Source organism: Corvus kubaryi, unplaced genomic scaffold, assembly GCF_017639235.1.
Source record: "Corvus kubaryi isolate FWS band 111438036 unplaced genomic scaffold, C.kubaryi_AGA036_p1.0 37284, whole genome shotgun sequence".
NCBI classification, from domain to species: Eukaryota; Metazoa; Chordata; class Aves; order Passeriformes; family Corvidae; genus Corvus; species Corvus kubaryi.
In genome coordinates this window covers 10,672,732-10,691,710 of record NW_024581088.1, presented here as the reverse complement: position 1 = coordinate 10,691,710, position 18,979 = coordinate 10,672,732, and the positions used below count along the sequence as shown (strand labels likewise).

The 18,979-nt window shown below is 54.8% G+C and overlaps 1 protein-coding gene and 1 long non-coding RNA gene across 14 annotated transcripts in view; one reads left to right on the top strand and one right to left on the bottom strand.

The window, feature by feature from the left end:
* RAP1GAP2 (RAP1 GTPase activating protein 2) overlaps window positions 1-18,979 on the bottom strand; it is a 59,031-nt gene that overhangs the window by 9,578 nt on the left and 30,474 nt on the right. For 10 of the 13 annotated variants that reach the window (XM_042026534.1, XM_042026532.1, XM_042026535.1 and 7 more), the window contains 15 exons: window positions 11,240-11,324; window positions 7,698-7,733; window positions 7,408-7,452; window positions 6,954-6,986; window positions 6,426-6,635; window positions 5,820-5,923; window positions 5,245-5,323; window positions 4,700-4,753; window positions 4,361-4,444; window positions 3,373-3,473; window positions 2,601-2,730; window positions 2,250-2,405; window positions 1,505-1,576; window positions 1,012-1,098; window positions 644-778 (listed from right to left, as the gene is read on the bottom strand). In XM_042026534.1, coding sequence (XP_041882468.1) covers window positions 644-778; window positions 1,012-1,098; window positions 1,505-1,576; window positions 2,250-2,405; window positions 2,601-2,730; window positions 3,373-3,473; window positions 4,361-4,444; window positions 4,700-4,753; window positions 5,245-5,323; window positions 5,820-5,923; window positions 6,426-6,635; window positions 6,954-6,986; window positions 7,408-7,452; window positions 7,698-7,733; window positions 11,240-11,324 — 1,411 coding nt within the window. Of the gene's footprint in view, window positions 1-643; window positions 779-1,011; window positions 1,099-1,504; window positions 1,577-2,249; window positions 2,406-2,600; window positions 2,731-3,372; window positions 3,474-4,360; window positions 4,445-4,699; window positions 4,754-5,244; window positions 5,324-5,819; window positions 5,924-6,425; window positions 6,636-6,953; window positions 6,987-7,407; window positions 7,453-7,697; window positions 7,734-9,857; window positions 9,927-11,239; window positions 11,325-18,806; window positions 18,932-18,979 lie in introns of those variants that run through there. The other 3 variants (XM_042026533.1, XM_042026537.1, XM_042026529.1) reach the window with 3 other exon arrangements.
* LOC121663824 lies at window positions 8,144-12,638 on the top strand. The gene is made up of 2 exons (XR_006015770.1): window positions 8,144-8,345; window positions 12,030-12,638. It is a non-coding gene; the product is annotated as an uncharacterized LOC121663824 (long non-coding RNA).

Sequence of the window (18,979 nt, the reverse complement as noted above, 5' to 3'; positions counted from 1 at the left end):
ATACCGTGAGGACCAGGTCTCAGCCCTTCCAGCCCTCCTTTACCGTCTGTCCCCCCGGTCACTCCGACAGCACACGGTGCAGGACGTAAGCCAGCAGGCAGCCCAGCAGCGCGGGCCCCAGGCGTCCGGGCAGGCGCAGCCTCACACCGACCACGGGCCTCACCTCCCACCCCAGCACTGCCTGCAATGCCAAGAGAGCACAGTCTGTCTCCTGGCACACACAAAGTGTGCCAAAACGTGACTGTTTAACCTCATTGTCGAGACCCTGACGTGAATGCTGTGATGTATGACTGACTGCACAGCAGTTCCATTCCTACACGTCTCACACTGGAACAGGACACATCTGAGCTTCTGCAGCAGGGCCTGGGGAGCTGTGCACCCCTCCTCCATGGCCCCATCCTCCAGGTACAGGATGAGGTGACTCATCCACCAGTGCTCACTTCTCCATGCTATAGGAATAACCGTGCCTGAAATAACTGCAGGAGCTGTCCCAGTACAGTCGCAGGCTGAGCAGGCAGTGGTGGCAGCAGCCCCCACCTCCTCTTGCCACCCTACCCTCAGGGGACTCCTCTTGTCCCCCAACATGTTCTTTGCCAGCCCCAGGTGCATTTTAGCTCTGCTGTTGGCAAGGGCAGGGCTTTACCTTGAAAGACTCCAGAAAGCCTCCATGACCCCCATTCTCCAGCTTGTCCTCCTCGGGCCCCAGCCCCAGCATGGTCTGTGTGTGCCCATGGAGCTCATCATGAAGGTTGTCCAACAAGGCTGCCCGTGTCCGGTCCTGCAGGAGAGACAAGGCACTCAGCCAGGGGCTCCAAGGGAGGAGCAGTGGCACCGATCCATGTGACAGCCAGCTCATCCATCCTCGAGGGCAGTGCTTGCCCCGTGGTCACCATGCTCTCTCGTCCCTGCCAGCACTGACCCAGTTCAACAGGGAAAGGTGGCTTTGAGGAGGAATAGGAGAGCTCCCCAAACCTGCCGCTGCTCCAGGCAGGGACACGTGGGCAGCGTTACCTCCAGCTTCGCAAACTTGTCGGACTTGCAGCAGGCGTTCTCAGCATTGATGAGCTTGGTCAGCAGGAACTCCCGGAACTCAGGGCTCTGCAGGGAGACAACCAAGGTGGAAAACACACCATTTTTGTAAGACTCTCTGTATCTCTGGTACCACAGCTGTACCAATCCAAAACCCAAGCTCACAGCACCCAGCAGCCCCTACAGGTGTGGAAGCATTGGTGGAAAACCCCAGATGGGTTTGAGGCGCCCTCCTGCACCAACACAGGTGCCTCAGCACCAGAGCCACTGCTGCCGCCTGGCACAAGTAATACCATGCAGTGGTGTATGGCCACTCACCCTACCATAAACACCAGGGGCCTCACTGGAAACCAAAATCAATGCAGATCAATCCCAGAAGTCCTGTTTTCCCCAAGCTGGTGTGCTTGGAAACATCTCGGACATGCACATCTACTTTTTTTACAGCTTGGAACATGCCTCCCTCTTCAGCTCCTACCTTCTGGAACACCGGTGGGCTCGGCAGGGGTGGGCCAAAGGAGGGAACGTCTTCCCGGGCTGTGACTGATACCTGAGGAGTCAAGAGACACGTTATTCCCATGGGTGCAGCAGGATAACAGGGTTTATGCTACCCAGGTGATACATCAGACAGGCGTGAACTGTTCCAAGGCACATTCAAACACTGAGGACCACCAAAACTCATTAACAAATGAGCTGTTATACAAACATGTACTTTATGCACTGATGTCTGTATGCACACAAGGTGTGTAACAGTGCACACGTAATACACCTGTGTGCACACGTGTGTGTGTTCAGCACTCAGATACGAGTCCCCACGAGGCCTAACACTGACTGCATCACTGAGCACAGGGTGGGTGCTGGGCAGCTGCCTGCAGACCTCGGTCTGGGATCGTCAAATTATGGAATGGTTTGGGTTGGATGGGACATTAAGGGTCATTCAGTCACACCACTCTTGCCATAGGCAGGGACACCTCCCACTATCCCAGACTGCTCCAAGCCCTGCCCAACCTGGCCTTGAACACTTCCAGGGATCCAGGGGCAGCCACAGCTTCTCTGGGCAACCTGTGCCAGGGCCTCCCCACCCTCACAGGGAAGAACTTCCTCCTAATCTCTAATCTAACCCTTCCTGGTGGGAAGTCATTCCCCCTTGTCCTGTCACTCCATGCCCTTGTCAAAAGATGCTGAAGCAAAAATGGGTACGTGCACATTGGGGCTGCCCTCACCTTGTACGCCGTATTATCTGCCTCGGGGTTTTCCACCTGCACCACAATGTAGGCATGCAGGAAGTTGGAGGCAATCATGTCAGGGACAAATGGTGTGTTCTCCTCTTGGAAGATAATTGCCACAATGTCATTGCCAATGTGCCTCTTCCTCTGGAGCTAAGCGGAAAGGGAGAACACTGGTCAGTAAAACCAGGCAGTTCTGCTCCTGCAGCAAGCGTCAGTCCCAGGCTGGGGAGCCAAGCAGCCACTTCCCATGGTGCCAGGACTTGGCAGTGCCCATGGCATCAGGCAGGGCAGTGTCAGTGCATCCCCACTCAGACCCTTCTGTGCAAGCAACTTCATCTCTCTTACTTGTTGTGTGTCTCCTTCAGTAAAAGGCAGCTTTGTAGAGACATGAAACATTATCTCCCTGTCCCTGAACACTGTGTACACAGACTCCGCTCCCGTCTGCCCATGGCTGACATCCAGGCCTCCTCGAAAACTGGAGATCAAGGGAAAGGCGGAGAGAAACGAAGAGATATTAATTGAAAGCTTCACAGAGAGCACCAGCAGCTGTCAGGGGACAGGCTGATAGAACAGCCCAGTTCATTTATCCTTATCTAGAAGCAAGCAAATGGGAAAGAACAAACCATGCGTCATGTGTTGTAACCAACTATTGCTGCCACCAGCCTGAAATATAGGGTGCACATAAAGCAGAGCTGGTCAGCCAGGGCTGACCACAGCCGTGGGCACTGGCCATGGCCTCATCGTCCCTCACCAGCAGTGGGGGTCTCCCCCCACACTGTGGCCACTGCAGCGACCACCCCGGAGGCACCCGCGGCTGAGCCACAACACCAGGCACAGCACATTTCCACAGACTTCCTTCCATCTATGGCTGAATATAGCCAGATTTTATCACAACCTCAAATCTGCAGAAAAAGAAGTTTTTCTCTCTTGGCAGCTCTGCTTTTTTTTTTTTTTTAACTCCCCCAGCCTTGAAAAACAAGCCAAAGCTATATTTGCTTCTGCTCTGCACATCCCGCTCATGAGCGAGATGACTTCTGTTCTCGCACGTAGATATTTTTACATATGACATGGTCTCTTGTTAATGTATTTGTAAAATCATCCTTTTTATCTAACTTACCCTTTGAAGTCCTGGAGAGTTATGGTGTCTCCCAGAAAACTTAGGAAGTTCTTGAAGGCAGTGCTCTCTTCATTATTGCCAAACAGCTCCTCCTCTTGGGTCTGCAAAACACAGGGTGCATCTGCTGACAGCCCCAATTTTCCCTGCCTGTCCAATCCCCTGCCACCCCCAGCTCCATCCATGGAGTCCCTGGGGTCTGACCAGCACCTTGTTCCATGGTGTCCCGCACAGCCTCACGCTGCTCCCCACCTCTGCTCCCCACCTCTGTTCCCCAGCTGGCACCACCACACCCGCCACCAGCACCATCCATGGGCTGTCACAGCCCGCTCAGCCCGCAGGACAGCCCAGGGTAAAGCTGCTGAGAGCCACTTCTGAGCCCCAGCAAGGGCCTAAGGATATTATCCAGGAAATACCAAATCAGAAGTGAATCCTCTATTGGAAAATCCAAGCCCTAATCATCCCCTGCTTTCTGTATTTCAAAACAATGAGACCCTAATTACGGCCTTGCATGAGTCACTCAATCCAACCCAAAATGCAATATGTAAGATAATTAAAGTGCCTGTCAGAATAATTCTCAGTGAGTTCTGAGGCTGAGCTCTGCACTCCCCATCCGGAGTCCCCGGCTAATGACAGCATTTTCAGCAAGTGCCTGTCTTCAGAGCCCACAGTCCCTCCAGACAAACGTAGCTGTTTTGCTGTCTAAACATATATCTGATTAAAATACCACGCCTGCTAAAATCCATTTTCACATCCGCTTTTCCCTACAGCAGCTTGTGGGCTGATTTCCATACTGAGATTTTTCAGTCATATCATTTTTTAATGAGTGGGGAAAACATCTGAGCAATGAGAAACACAGTCAGTGAGGACACCCAGTGACATGAGGTGCTGCACATGGCAAAATTAACATCAGAGTTGAGTCTGTGCTCATGAACGTGGATCTCTGGTGCACAGGGACATGCTCCATGAAAGCAGCATGGGGACAACTCACCTGCCTGAACTTCTGATAGATCACACCAAACTTGAACGTGTTGTTGACCTCATGTTCATCATAAGACACTATCATCTGGGATGCCTGCAGGAAAGCAAAATGCCAATTGTTTCATCTGGTAGTTCAAAATGTGATGGCCAAAAGATCCATGGTGAGGGGTGAGGAGAGCCCACCGGAGCTGCAGCAGGGTGCAACAACAACTGGGCAGCACCAAGGGAGCGGAAGGGGGAAAGAAGCCAAATTTCCACATAATTAGGCTAAAAGTTTTCAACAGTGGCCCTGGGTGTGGTTCTCAGCATCGTTGCAGAACACACAACCAACTTGGGCAGGTTACCTCACCTTGGGGTAGAGAACCGGGTTAAACTTTAGCCCGGAGGCATCGTCACAGAAGGCCTGTGGGCAAGGGGAAAGAGCAGTCAGTGCCAGGTCCTTGGCCAAAACTTCAGGCTGTGAATGTCTTACAAAGAAGCCAAATACAGCGTCCGATTGCAGGAGCTCCCACTTCGCATCCTCTCATTGGGATGCCCCATGGCCGGGCTGGCACCCGACTGAGGATGCAGCAAGCCAAGTCCCAGGTCTCTCCATGTCAAATGAGTGCCATTTTCTCTCCCTGCCTGGGATCAGCAGGGAACCAACAGCAGGGCCAGCACACAGCACCATCTAAGTGCCCCTTGACCTGAGAGCCCAGGCACTCATTGTAAAATTGAAACTGCTGCCCAACACTGTCCAATGCTGCATTACACATCCCAGTGATGCCCAACGCCACCCAGCACTGCCAAACACTGCCCAACACATTCTGACACCACCCAACACTTCCCAACACTGCCTGATGTGCACTGGCACAGGCTTTGCTGCATGTGTTCCAGCCAAGCCAGGCAATTCACCTTTGCAATCTGGGGTATGCTTGGGAGTTTGCTGAATCCTGCCAATGGAATCCTTTCATGCAATGTCTTCACTTTGGACCTAGCAAAGAAACAACAATGAGCAGACAGACGTCAGAGAGTGTCTACAGCAAAGAGGCACCCTCTGTTGGGAAACACTGTTGTGCTGCATTTGTTGGGCCTGGTTAGTGAGCAAAGGCTCGATTTGTCTTCTCATCTCTGCAGCTCTTAAAATATTCATAGTTTGGAGGGAGATGACACAATGGTTCAGACATGCTGGGTCCTGTCAGCTTATGGAGGGATGGCGAGAGAAGTGACTGGTGTTATCCCAGGGAGGATTAAACACGCAGAGGTTTACATTCAGTTCCAGCGGGTTTAGCAACAGATCAAAGTCTCACATTCATTATCAGGTTTAGGCAGTCCCAGCACAGAAACACAAGGATGCTGCCACTGCCTCCCATCCCACCCAGACCCCCTCCACGTGCTGCCAGTCCAGCTTGAGCACTTGCTGTAGAAACAGAACCAGGGACTCCCAAAGAGAGAATATTTTGTTAAACAAAGCTTTTTTTCTTCCATACCTGAGTATAACCCTTAAATATTCTGTGCCATCTGTCTCCTCACATTTAACAGAAAGGATCAGATTTCCAAGGCTGCTGGCTGTACAGTAAAAATTTAAATGATCCTAAAAATAGAAAACAGCACATTAGCAGCCGGGAAGCCACTTGCCGATGGCAAGGACACTGCCTGGACACTCACCTGCCACCCCAACACCCTCCCATTACTCACACACTTGCACCCCCTTGCCAGGACCAGGGCTGTAAACCCTCTGCCCATGGACTTTAGCACCCAGGTCTCGGTGTGTTCAGAGGGCCAAAGAGGATTACGGGGCTGTGAGCAAGAGGGCAGGGGCTGCCACGCAGGCCCCCATGCCTGGCATGAGCCCTGGGTCCCCAGGGACAGAAGGCTCAGAGCCGATGTCCCCACCGGTGTCACAGGAGACCTGTGGCTGTGGGACTGGGGCAAAGGCTGCACGTGTGGCCTTCACTGCTACACTGGGAACCCACCAGCGCCTCCATTCCTTGCAAAGAGGGAAATTGTAAAATTTGCCCACTTTGCTCACAATTGGAGAGTTTTTCTTGGGCAAGGGTGTGCAACTTTGAGCCCCATGGGGCGGAGGAACCCACCTTCCCCAGGAAATGCTTGCGGTAGGCTCTGGCCTCTCCCTTGCACTCCAGCTTGTAGCCGTAGGTGCTGGGGCTGAGGTTTTCCTCCTCCTCTTCGCAGATGCTGCTGTCAGATGAGGTGGGCGTGCCAAGGTTTTCTGGGTCTTCTATCCAGTACCCCCCAAACTGGGGCAGGATGATCAGCGGGTATGGGCTACCCTTCTCTAGGATCTGCAGAGACATGTGCCATGAGGGGTCAGGCAGGACAGGGGTGTGGATGTGGGATGCAGAGCTCATTGCCCCATGATTTGCCCTCCCTACTGCAGCAGACCCCAGCCCTGGTGCCGGGGAGGATGAGTCCAGCCCCTCTCTGAAACTTCTGTCACATAAGAGGGCACATGGTACTGAGGAAAAGCCGAAAACCACAAAGGTAGGGAGGCGAAATATGCTTTATGCAGCTCCTCTCAGAATCTCCACCAGTTCCCCCTCCATCAGCAATTTTGGAAACGTGTTCACCGGAGGGTGTTCAGGGGAGTTCAGGGCACCCACCTCATCGATGCTGGGGTATGGGATGTAGTCTTCCTGGAAAAAGGAACCAAAACACCATCTATGACCATCTGTTCCCCACCAGCTGTCCCTTAACACCCCAGCCCTGCACACCCAACCCAGGGAGTGCCTCCAACACCTGCTGGTCCCTTGCAGGAAGGCACCAATGCAGGCTAAGTCCTGCCTAAAGGGAGTTCCTCTATTGGTGCAACTTCCCAGTACCGTGGCAAACCCCAACCCTTTTGCACAGCTGGAAGCTGAAATGCACCAGTCTGGACATAAAGCTGGATTAGGGATTTACAGGCACCATGCTCCCATCTCTGCAATTCAATCAGTGCCTTGTTTTTAGATCTAAATCCTTTCCAGCCCTTTGAGTGACTATGACGATCACATTAAACCTCTGAGATGAGGGTGGGACACTTGAAGAGATCCCCTCAAGAAACAAAAATCAACCAACCTTGTGTTTTTGGCTTCCAGACTTCTGTTCTTCCAGTTTTGGTGCCTGTTTGGAACAAAATGAATGCATCAAATTATGTACATGCTTTCACCAACACAGGGGGTCAGTCCACCAACACCAGGGTATTTTGCTACATGGAGATCACTCCAACCCAAGCGGCTGGAAGGTGGGGTCTGTTCCTGGGACAGGCCTCCCAGCACAGCAACGAAGGAGGTGCTGTGGGGCCTCTGCCCTCAGGGGCTCTGCTGGGGGAAACATCCCGCGTTACTGGCATGCACACTGCTGCTCACCTGCATTTTTTCCAGCATTTCGAAGAATTCTGCCGACTGAAAAGAAAAGAAGGAAATCTCCTGTTCGATAAAAGCAGACACAAGGCAAGCCAGTCCAAGCCACATCATGGCAGGGACACTGGACCCCCACCCTGGAGCACTTGTCCTGCTCCCTGAATATGAGCAGGCAGCTGTGACACCAGGAGCTGCCATCCAGCCCAACTCGGAGCTCAGCATCACTGCTGCAGCTCTCCTTGCCAGAAGCCCTCGACCCCCACAAATGCCCAGCATTGTGTGGAGTTTGATCAGGGATCTTGAGTAATTTCTTTTCTTAACCACAGCAGCATTGGTGAAGCTGCTGCCAGTGGTGCTGGACTGCCCAGCGCAGGGTTAATCCCCACTTGCCAAAGGAACTGAAGAGATTACTGAGCTGCTCCAATTAGAAACCCTGTTTCTGCTGCCTGGCTCAAGGGCCAGGGCGCCCTGCCCAGCCCGTGCCGGGGACAGGACCTGCAGCCATCGCACACAGGGGCCCTGCACCCCCGGCGACACAGAGTGAGAGGGCTCAGGGACAAGACCCCCACCAGAGCGGGCACAGGCCACCATCACCTCACCGGGAGAGCTGCCAAGACCACGCTGATCGCTCTCCCGCGGCGACGGGAACTCCAGGTAACCGTGTTCCCACCCTGATCTACCTGCGCTGCCCGGCAGAGCCCCGGTCCTGGTGGCAGCCTGTGCTCCGTGGAGCTGCTCTGAAGCTGCTCCCTTTAGCACAGCACCCGCAGAAGCTGGACTTGCTGGACAGTCCCGATCCCTCTCCCAGCTTTTCCTGCTGTCAGGTACACACAAATAAATTACCCAGCCAAACTACGGCTGTAAATGCGGCACTCCCAGTAAGTGGCTTTTCTGGAGGCGTGGCGCACCCGCCCCGTCCCTTCTCCCAGCCCTCCTTTCCTCTAGCCCAGGTTTGCTCCAGCCGCAGCTCCCAGCGCACACCGAGGAGCGGCTGGGCCACGGCAGATGCTGCCAGCCCGGGTGGAGAGTGAAAAGCGGGATCAGCAGCTCCCATCCTACCGCCTGTCGGAAACGGCTTGCGGGAGAGACATGCGTGATTTGGGGCAAAAAAAGGGGTCATGGTAACAAGGGGAAGGGCACGGGGGATGATTTTTAGTGAGCTCTTAGAACAGACTGAATTTCTCAAAACACAAAAAAATAGAGGAAAAAAACAGAGGACGGGGATGAAGAAATGAAAATCAAAGGACAAAGGAAAATCTGAGAGAGATTTTTTTTCCTTTAATACCTGTGGTGTTCAAAGGTCGGATTTACAGCACGAGCAGTCTACGGCTGCCAGCACAGGTGGGGCAGCTGTGGCTTGGACACAGCCCTGGCTGTGTTTCCAGCTTTAGACTACGCCTGGTCCTTACCCACCACCCCTGCAGGAGTCAAAAAGAACCCCAGGCTCAGACAGCTCTATGCCCACAGCTGGACACTCATTAAAAAGTCTTTTCCTCAGTTTGAGATTGGTTTGGATTCTGTTTATCTCCAGATACAAATGTTCTTGGATAGTTTCAGGTCCTGCTCTACCAGCAGCCAGAGCCAAGACCTGACCCCACCATGGCATGGGACCCACCTGATACAGCGAGTCCCACAGAAAATGCCCACACGTACTGAACAAAGCATGCAGCAGCCTGAGCCCTTCAGAGGGATGTGCACACTCAGAGACAGCTTTACTGGGCCACAAACATTCTGGTAATTACAGTATGTGTATAATGACACGTTCGTGGCACTGGCAGAAAGTCGTGTCACCCACCAAGGGCACGGCCAGCAAGAGGGGTGACAGTCACTTCATGGGTGCTCAGGCTTTTGCTCCAAGCCAAACTTGCACTGGCATCTGCATCAGGGTACTCCACCAAAGGCAGCCCAGAGCGGGCAGCACTGCCCTGCCATCTCTGCAGGACAAGCCTTGTCCTGGGCAGTGTGTTCGGCGGCCGGTCTCCATGGACAGGGAGCACTTGGAGAAGTTTCAGCATGGCCAGTAAGTGCCTGCTTCAGAGGTTTACAAAGGAAGTGACCAGAAAGAAAACCCTGCACCAGGCGGGAGCTGCCACAAATGGAGGGCAGCAAGCAGAGCTGTGCCAGCGCCCCTCCCCAGCACTCTTCCCCACATGTCACAGCACTCACCAGCAAGCCCCAGAAGAAATCCATTACTTCCTTGGCATCACTCTCCACCTGCATCAGCCACACAGCCAGACCTCCTCACAGGCACCCACCAAGAGCAGCTGAGCACCAGCCCAGCCATCCCTGCCCAGCCCCACACCTCCCTTGGTCAATGTTTCCTCAAGCCAGAGGCACAGCAGGACAGCTGTCTTGTTATTTCAAAGGGTGGCTCCCCTGGGAGGCAAAGTGTCCGGAACAGGTTGGGCAGGAAGCAGGTGAGGGTTTGCAGGGGACAGACAGGTGCCTGCTGGGATGCACAGCTTCACGGGCAAGATGTAAAGCCTCACGACAGGATGTCCAGCCCCATGGCAGGACTCATGCCCCTGCAGTGGGGTGCACTGTGCCCCTCAGGTGGGCACTCTCCTAAGAGAGCTGCAGCAGAAACTGGGTGCTGGGCAGGAGATAGGAAATCCCTCTCCAGCTGGAAATCTGTATGCACAAAAAAGCCACAGCCCTTCCAAAGAAGCTGAACAAATCCCAATTGTAAATCCTCTTGGAGTCATGCTCAGGACAACCCAAGCTGCTGGCTCAGGAGCTGCAGAATGGGCACGAGCACCAAGAGGGCCTTCCTGTCCCAGCAGTGCCAGGGGACGGCAGGACACGCCTCCCTTGGCCAGAACACCTGCACAGCTCTGACGAAGCACAGGCCAGGGACTTGCTCCCGTGTCTGTTCCAATGCCCATGCCTGATCCCTGACATCCCCTGTCCCAGGCAGCTCGAAGTTCATCTCTTCAATGTCAGCAGATACATCCCAGCCTCTACCTGTCCCAAGCCGATGGCAGCAATATCAAAGTGGCAGTGGGGCCACTGGGAACCTCCAAACAAGGAAACACAAACAAATCCAGAGGCTCACAGGCAAATTTCAGCCCGGAAGATGCATGGATTTAGTTTCGTTTGATACCTCTGGAATTGCCCATGCCTGGCACAGCCTGGCAGTGGCCAAGTTTCCCTGGCATGAGGGAACAGTGGGTCGGCCCCTGCATCAGTGCCCACCTGCCAGGGACACGGTGTCTGCCTCATGCTGACACAGAGCCACCACGGTGCTGGGGGAGGGTTACTGGAAGGAAAGCAGCACCGGGACTCAGCACCCTGCTTGGCATCACTGCTCGTGATTGCATAATGTGAGTGCCAGAGCGGGACAGGCCGCCGGCACGCAGGCCCCGCCACCACGGATGGAGAGACGGATGGCGTTGGAACAGGCTGCCAGCTGAATTCCAGAAACCACCTCCTGCTGCTCCTGTGGGAACAGCCCTGATCCATGCAGCCGCTGTGTTGGAAGTGCCGCTCCCACCAACTTGGCTTCCCAAACCCGGGCCCTTGGCCCGGCCCAGTGCCCGCACACTCACCTTCATGGTCGGTGGGGCCGTGAGGGGGGGTGACAGGGGCCGCTCCGGGACGGTCACATCCGTGCTGTTCAGCAGCTCCTGCTTCCTGGAAAACCAAACACAGGCATGTCAGCTCCCCCCGCCCGAGCCAGCACACGAGGCAGGAGATGAGGGTTATCTCCCTTGGCAAAGCCGTGGCGTGCAGCTGCCTGTACAGTAATATCTGGAATCTGAGAAAAAACCCAACCGACAGTGTGAGAAGGTGATAAAAGTCATCAGAGGAGCCCGTGCCCAGTGTGGGCTGCGAGTCCTCATGTGTGGTGTTGGTGCTGCAGGGACAGCAAAGCTGGGTTCCTATGACAGCCCATCCCCATGGGTGCCCTCCCTCTGGCATCCTCCTCACCAGAGCAGGACCTGCGGCTGAGCAGCCTTCTGGCAGCAAAGGAGGCTCGGGAACACCCAGGGACACCCCAGCATGGGTCTGGAGTGACCCAGCCGAGGGCCCCTTTGCCAACACAGCACCTGGCACAGGCACTGGATTTAGAAGTACCAAGAGCCATCATGAAGATGCAGGGCCCCAGGAAAGCAGAAAGCAGCCCCTGTACCACGGAGCTGCCAAGACAGCCCCCCACAAAAGTCCCCTAAGCTTTGGAAAAGTACGGCCTCAGCCCTCCACTGAACAAAATTCCCATCCCTCTCGCCCGGCGGTTCCCGGGCAGGCAGCCATGCCGTCACGCAGCAGCACTGCCAGATGCTCCTCCGGGAGTCAGAAAATCTGAGATTTAATTTAGTTTCCTCTTGTCCCTGCCAGGTTAGTCCTGCAGAAACCGGGCCAAAATGTCCAACTGTTTATCTCGCCGTAACGAGGTTTGGTTCCCATGGCAGCGCGCCCCGGGATGGCTCCACACAGCGCAGCGTGCAGGCAACGGGCACCGATGCCGCCGGGGCCCTCTCCAGAACACAGCTCCTGCTAGAAGGGGCACACTGACCTCTGGAAACACCTGCCCTCACCACAGCCCCACCACCCCAGGCCCTGCTCTCCCACCCACGCTGCCCCCTCCTCCCAAGCCCCAGTATTTGTGACAGCAGGTGACAATCACTTGCCGGTCACGGGAAAGCTCGGTGCCTGCAGCCCCTCCTCAGCAGGACCTGCGCCATGGAGATGCTGAGGGGATGAAGTGGGAGGCACCAAGGAGACAGCGGGGGGGCAGCAGGGAGGCTGGGAAGGCAAAGTGGGACCAGCAGCATCATCCCACTCACAGCCAGGGGAGGCACGGCACCACCTGGGCTGTGCCAGCAACATGGACGTAGTCAGAGGCACTGGGGGAAATGCCCATTGCATTGTGTCCAAAAATTAATCCAGACCAAGAACTGACATTTCACATTACATTAAACCAAAATAAAGCTTCTCTCTTTTTCATATCAGAGCAAGGTTAAATTTACATTGTTACACCTCATTTGAGCTCCTGGTATCTTCCAGTTTTTCAATGCAAGAAATGAATTGGAGCAATGTGGGGCAATAGCAGAATTCCTGTCCTGCCCACCCATACTGTTTATCAAGCTCCTTCCCTCTCTGCTCTCCACAACCTCGCCATGTCTCTACTGCTCAAAAATGCCGAGGATGACAGATTTTCCTTGTTTGCTCTTTGACTTTCTAGGACACTAAAGCACAGCCTGATCTGGAGCAAACTACTCATCCTCTGCTCTCCTTGCTTTGAACCCTGAGCTCTGCCTGATTGCACTCAGCTGCACAGTGACCTCAAAGGCATAAAACAGATACGACTTTGAAAAGATTAAAGTTACAGGGATGCGCACAAATAATTTGATTTGATCTGGGATTTGTAGTGGGTTGCCATAGCATCATATTCTAAGTATTATAAAATCACCCAACTTAACAACATGTTCCTCTGTCACATGCTGGCTGCTTCTTTGGGGCCAAACTGCTGGAACTGCTCCTGCAGTTCCGGGAGAGCAAAACAAGCCCATCCCCAACGACTGCTTGGAACGGGTCTCTGCGTTAGGAATCTGTTATGTTGAAGTCCAGCCACAGACGCCAATGATTCAGTTCGCCATCAGCGCTGGGGTCAAGGGCCAGCGGCCCATTTCCCAAACTGATGACCCTCAAGGGATGATAAATGAACCATGAGGCAGATTAGCACATCTTTGTCTGTGCACTGGGGTGCAGCCCTCAGGGATTCCCCTGAAGCGACCCCAGAGCCTGCGGGGGCTCACAGCAGCCCAACACCGTGACCCAGTCCCCAGCTGACACTGAGGGTACAAGTCTCTGCAGAGCCTAAAGCACAGCAGAGGTGGCAGTGCCCACACCAGCGAGGATGGGCACTGGGGATGCTGGGCAGCTCCCCACGCACTCGCCTCTCCCTGGCACCACAGGAGTCACGCAGCTCCAGCACCAACAACGTAACCAAAGGTCCCAGTGCTGTGTTCGCTCCCTGAGGGGGCACCTGGCAGGTGCCAGGGGGGTCTGTCTGCCCCCAATGCCTGTGTGCCCACCCTGGCCACGGCTAGAGCCAGGCACCAGCGCACAGAATGGGCCAGAGCATCCTCCGGAGCTGCGCGGCCAGACACCAGCCTCTCCAGAAGGAAACACGGGCATCAGCTTTGTAATTTTATTTTGTTGTTTTTCTCATTAGGCAAATTAAGAGAGAAGCAAAAGAGAGAATTAGAATCCTGCATACTTAGTAAATGTAATTAAGGAAATACCTTAATGTGGTTATGGCAGGGCCGACTGCAGCGTTTCTGAATGGAGACTGAGATCACCCCTGCCATCCCAGCCCCCTCCTAGGACTGTGCTCGGGGGCACCTGTTGCCAGCTCCCAGGGAGGCAGAGCCCACCAAGTAAGGGCTGCTCTCCTGGCTCCTTCCAAAGGAGGAGAAAATAGGGATTTTTTCCCCCCATTTTGGGTACATGGGCACTGGTGAGCTCCCAGCACAGCAAGGGCAGGTGAGGTCTTTCTCTTTAAAGCGTCCCTGATCACAATCCTAAAGCACCTTCAAATACATATCCTGCGTTCGGTAAACCCCACCAACATACTGAAATTCTGATTAAAAAGTCCTGTTCAGCACAGAGCCAAGGCTGCATGGACCCCCCGACTGTTCCCATCTGGACCCTGACTCCGAATGCACACTTCTCTCATGCTCTCTCAACCCAAAGCCTAATGAAAAACCCCTAATGCATCGCACCTCCTCATTTTCTCCATCTGATTTATTTCCCAGACAGGCTCTAAGTCAACACAGTACATTCAGATAAATCACAGCTGGGGAGGGGAGATGTCAACATATTACCTGAAACGGTGAAGTGCTCCACAACACGTGGTTGGCTCTACATCTGTCACCATGTGCAAATGAGATAGGAGCATCCCAGGTTACCCATATGCCTATGCTTAACTCCACAGATCAAACCTGGCCTAAGGAGGCACCAAACTCCTGCAGCAACAAGTTCTGCCTGTCAGATGCTGCATCCCTGAGAAGGTCAGCAATGACTCTCCTGTAAATTAACAGCCTCTATTTTTGGACTCATCATTTTTTATCCATGATGGGCATCACCTTGCCAGCTGCTTCCTTTTTAGTTTATTTAATATGCCATGCCCAGTCTCGTAAGTTTTCAGAGGGGACTGTGCTTCCATATCACTTTCCATCCTCCCCCTGCCCGGGCTCAGCCCTGGCCACGGCGGGTGGTGGGAGCAGGGCACAGGCTGCTCGTCCTCCCTCTGGGGGGGCTCCTCTCCATCCCCCACACAGCTGGGTCTGACCGCTGGCTCCAGGGACACAAGCACCTGCTGACACACCAGGCAGAGCAGCAGTGGCCAGGAGCCCTTGGCAGCTGCTCACAAGTTGCAAAAAAAAACCTCAACCAAAAGTGTGGGTTTTTTGCAACACAGACAAGAGTACCTTGCTGTGAGTTTACACCTGGAAATCTGCAGTGAGTGCCTGAATGAAGCACCTTGCCCTGACTTTGAGCAGCTCTCCACCCAATCCCAGGATGCCAGGCAAGCAAGATCTCGCTGCATCATCACTCATCCCAGGAAGGACATCAGCAGAGGACACGCACTGCTGCAGGCTCCCACTGATGTCAGACAGCCGTGGGGCTCCAGAATCCCCCCCAGACGTGGGGTCCAGCCCAGGTATTCAACACTGCAGAGCTTCCAGACCCCTGGGCAGAGCCCCTGCCATGGAACATCTTACCTAAAAACTGATTTACCTAGTTATGTCCTGGCTCAGCCTAGCCCTACCCAGCAATGTTACCCTTCTCACATCTCACATTGCCTGAGACAGCAAAAAAGAAAGTGCAGCATTTTCTCATCTACATTTCTTGCAATAAATTACGTATTTGCAATCTGCCAGCCTGCACCTGCACACACACAGCGTCCCCGGCGCACTGTCCTCGGAGCGGGACCGCAGCCCTGCTCAGAGCAAGGTGACATTTAACTGCCAGTGGGGCTGGCTCTAATTGCCCCTCTGAACAGGGAATAACCATTGCTGAACAGTTCAGAGCGTCCCGCACTTGAGCAGGCAGGATCCCAGCTGCCTGCGCTGGCCATGGGGTCCCTGCTGTGCCACACATTGCCCATCCTGCCTGGGGAGGGGAGGCCAGCGAGAAGCTGACTCCTGCTTTGCCTACACCTCTACAGATGCTGGAATCTTTCCAACTGGCCAAGGGCTTTCCACTGGGCCAGGCCGGGACAGTGAGGCTCAATATGCAAGTAATGGTGAGAAGAAGTTTTTATCTTTTACAAAATGTGCTGCCTGCTCTCCCTTGCAGGAACAGGGAAAGTGGTAATTTCCTGCAGATCTGGGTAAATCAGCCAAGGCACTTGCAGACATTTTCAGACCAGAAGGCTTGTCTGATCCTATTCCTGCCAAACCCGAGCCAGGAGCCTCGGGCAGCCGTTTCTGAGCTGATTCAGTAATTTGCAAATTGCAGAGAACAGCTCCCAGAAACCTGCATCCCCAAAGGCCATGGGACTGATGCCAAAGGGCAAGGGGAGGCTGTGAGTGGAGAGGTGCCCCACACCAAGGCACCCACCCACCAGCTCTCCCCTGTGAGAGGAGAGCCACCACCACATCACCTCACTTGCATGTGGGACATTCAGGAAAATTCATTTAGATAGAAATACAGCTCCAAATGCCAGGCTTTCAGAGCAAAACAGGAGCAAGGAGGAGCCCCCAGCAGCAGCCACCCCCCAGGCCTCCCCGCTCCTCCCCTCCAGCTCAGGTGCGCAGGGGAGGCACAGGTGAGAAGGCTGCAGGTGGAGGGGCAGGTGAGCATCACCCAGCTCTGCAAGGGAGCCTGCTGTGTTGCACTGCACTTTGCTGCGTTGCTAACAAGGAAGGGACATGGGCCACCACAGACTCTGCAGCTGCCACTGATCTTGCCAGGCTTGCATATGGCTCATGGAAGCAAAATTCAATTGCAAATGCAGAACAAAGACCGAATGTAGGAGGGAAAAAAGCAAATAGGAGCAGGTGGAGGAACAGAGTCCCTTTTGACGATGCCGCTAGCAGTCCCTTCCTTTTCCTGCAGATTATGTCACTTTGATGGCCCTGGCAGCTTGCATAAGATGAAACAACCACCGTAAAGCACTGCTTGAATTCTTGCAATCACTCCCATGGAGGCTCCTCAGTCCACGGCAGACAGAAAAAAACCTCCTCAGGGTCTTGTTCTCCCCTTGAGCTGTCTGTGTGACTCTTGTTGTACTCAGTAAACCCCGCAGCAAGAGGCACACTGAGACGTTTTGTGCACAACAAGATGCGGGGGAAAAAAATAAAACCAGACTCACACATCACGGGGCAGATTCCTGTGCAAGTTCAGAGCCAGTTTTTTTCTAAGCACTCCAGTGTCATGCTGGGCTCACTTATAGAAACCCGGTACCTGGGGGAAAGAAAACTCTTTGGCAAAGTCTTGCTTGGTGTGACTAGTAAAGCACTCCCTGCCCTTGAGGCAAATGCAGGATTGGCCAATGAGTTTCAGTGGGTACAACATCCAGAGGATCACCTGGGCCCCCACCAGCATCGCTCTGCACTTGGATAGTTCCCACACATGGGGGGTCCTCTACCACAGGTGAAAGCAGGAGAAGAGACTTCAGGTCACCCCCCCAGCCAGCCAGCCCCTCCAACACTTGCTAGCCAGTATCTGAAGCTCATGGTCCAAGGGCAGAGCTATGGCTGGAATGGGCCTGGGCTAAACAAGACAAAACCCAAGGAGCAACAGCAGGGACAGGAACAGCCAAGCCCACCTGGGAGCCCCAGCTCAGACCCCACACCCGGCATTCCAGCCAGGGAGTGTGGTACAGGGCACCCAGCCATGGCTCAGCTCAGGTGAGCATCCGTTACTCATTCGGGACCTGGGGGTTGGTTTTTCCAACTGTTCCACTTTGATGATCTACCTAATACCCCAGCAAGGGAGAAGAAAATATCCCAAAACAACAACGGTGACATATGAACTCCCCAGGAACGCCAGTGTTCAGTCTTTAGCGCATCACTGAAATCCTGCTCTCAATGGCACCAGCTGTCCAAGGCAAAGTCCCTATGCCAGCAGCACCGAAAAATGGGGTACAAACCCACAATCCACAACTGGTGGTGGACAAAAAGCTTCATTCTCAGTCACCTCACTCTGATTTTTTCATGCTTACAGATTAGGGAGTGGGAGAATATTTTACAATAAAGATTCCAAATAACCAATTCTTCATTCATTTGAGTTTGGTACAAAGTCACCACCTGAACCAAGAAAAAAGAAACAAAAAAACCCTCAGTCTGCAGCAGTGCCCATATTCCTTCCACCCTGAACCAGAGGTACACACACTGTGAGGTTCGGATACATATTTCTGAATATTTTTAACACCGAAGTTGCCAGAGCAGCAGAGTTCTGGAGGAGAAAACTCCCTGCCCGGGGCAGCCCGCATAGATCAGCGCGGGGTCAACCTCTGAAGCCAAGAGCAACTCCCGTGCGGAGCGGGGGGAGCGGCGCCCGCGGAGCAGATGCCAGCTCGCACAGCACTGCAAACAGGCCATTTCCTACGGCACAAAGTTGAACACGAAGTACAGCCCGTGGTTTCGGCAATGAAAGATGAAACCATTTGTCAGCTGTTCCCGGCGCAGACAAAGCTGCGGAGCCAAGTTACAGCGGTTCTGCCTGCACGGGAGCCCGAGGGGGCCCTGAGAATCGCGCTGGTCCCGCCGGCTCTGCAGCAGCCGCGGCGTCGGGGCTCACCTGGCCCGGGGAGCGCGGCCCCTGCACACACGGGCACCGACACGCGCTCTGAGCGGCCGCGGTCACTCCGGTGCCCGGCTCCCGGCAGCGCTGCCAGCGCACAGCGCTCAGCGCAAGCGGGTCACGGTTATGCCGGTGCCTGCTGCCTGGTCCCCGGTACCGCTGCCGGCACACAGCGCGCACCGCGAGCGGGTCACGATTATCCCGGTGCCTATTTTCCAGCTCCCGGTACCGCCGCCGGCACCCCCCGCCCAGTAATTCCATCCGCCGCTCCCGCCGCTGGCCCCGAGTCCCCCCCGCAGCCCCCGGGCTCTGCCCAGCCGACGGTACCGAGCGCTACCCGGCTCCCCGCGGCGTCACCTTCTCTCGCTGCTCTGCCGGGAGCGGTGCAGGAGCCCGATCAGCACCACGGCCGCCCGCACCCCTGCGCGCCGGGACCGCGTCCTGCCGCCCGCCCGGGACATCGCCGCTGCCGCCGCCACGGAGCGCCGGCACCGGCGGGGGCGGCGGCGCGTCCACGGCCGCGACCGCCC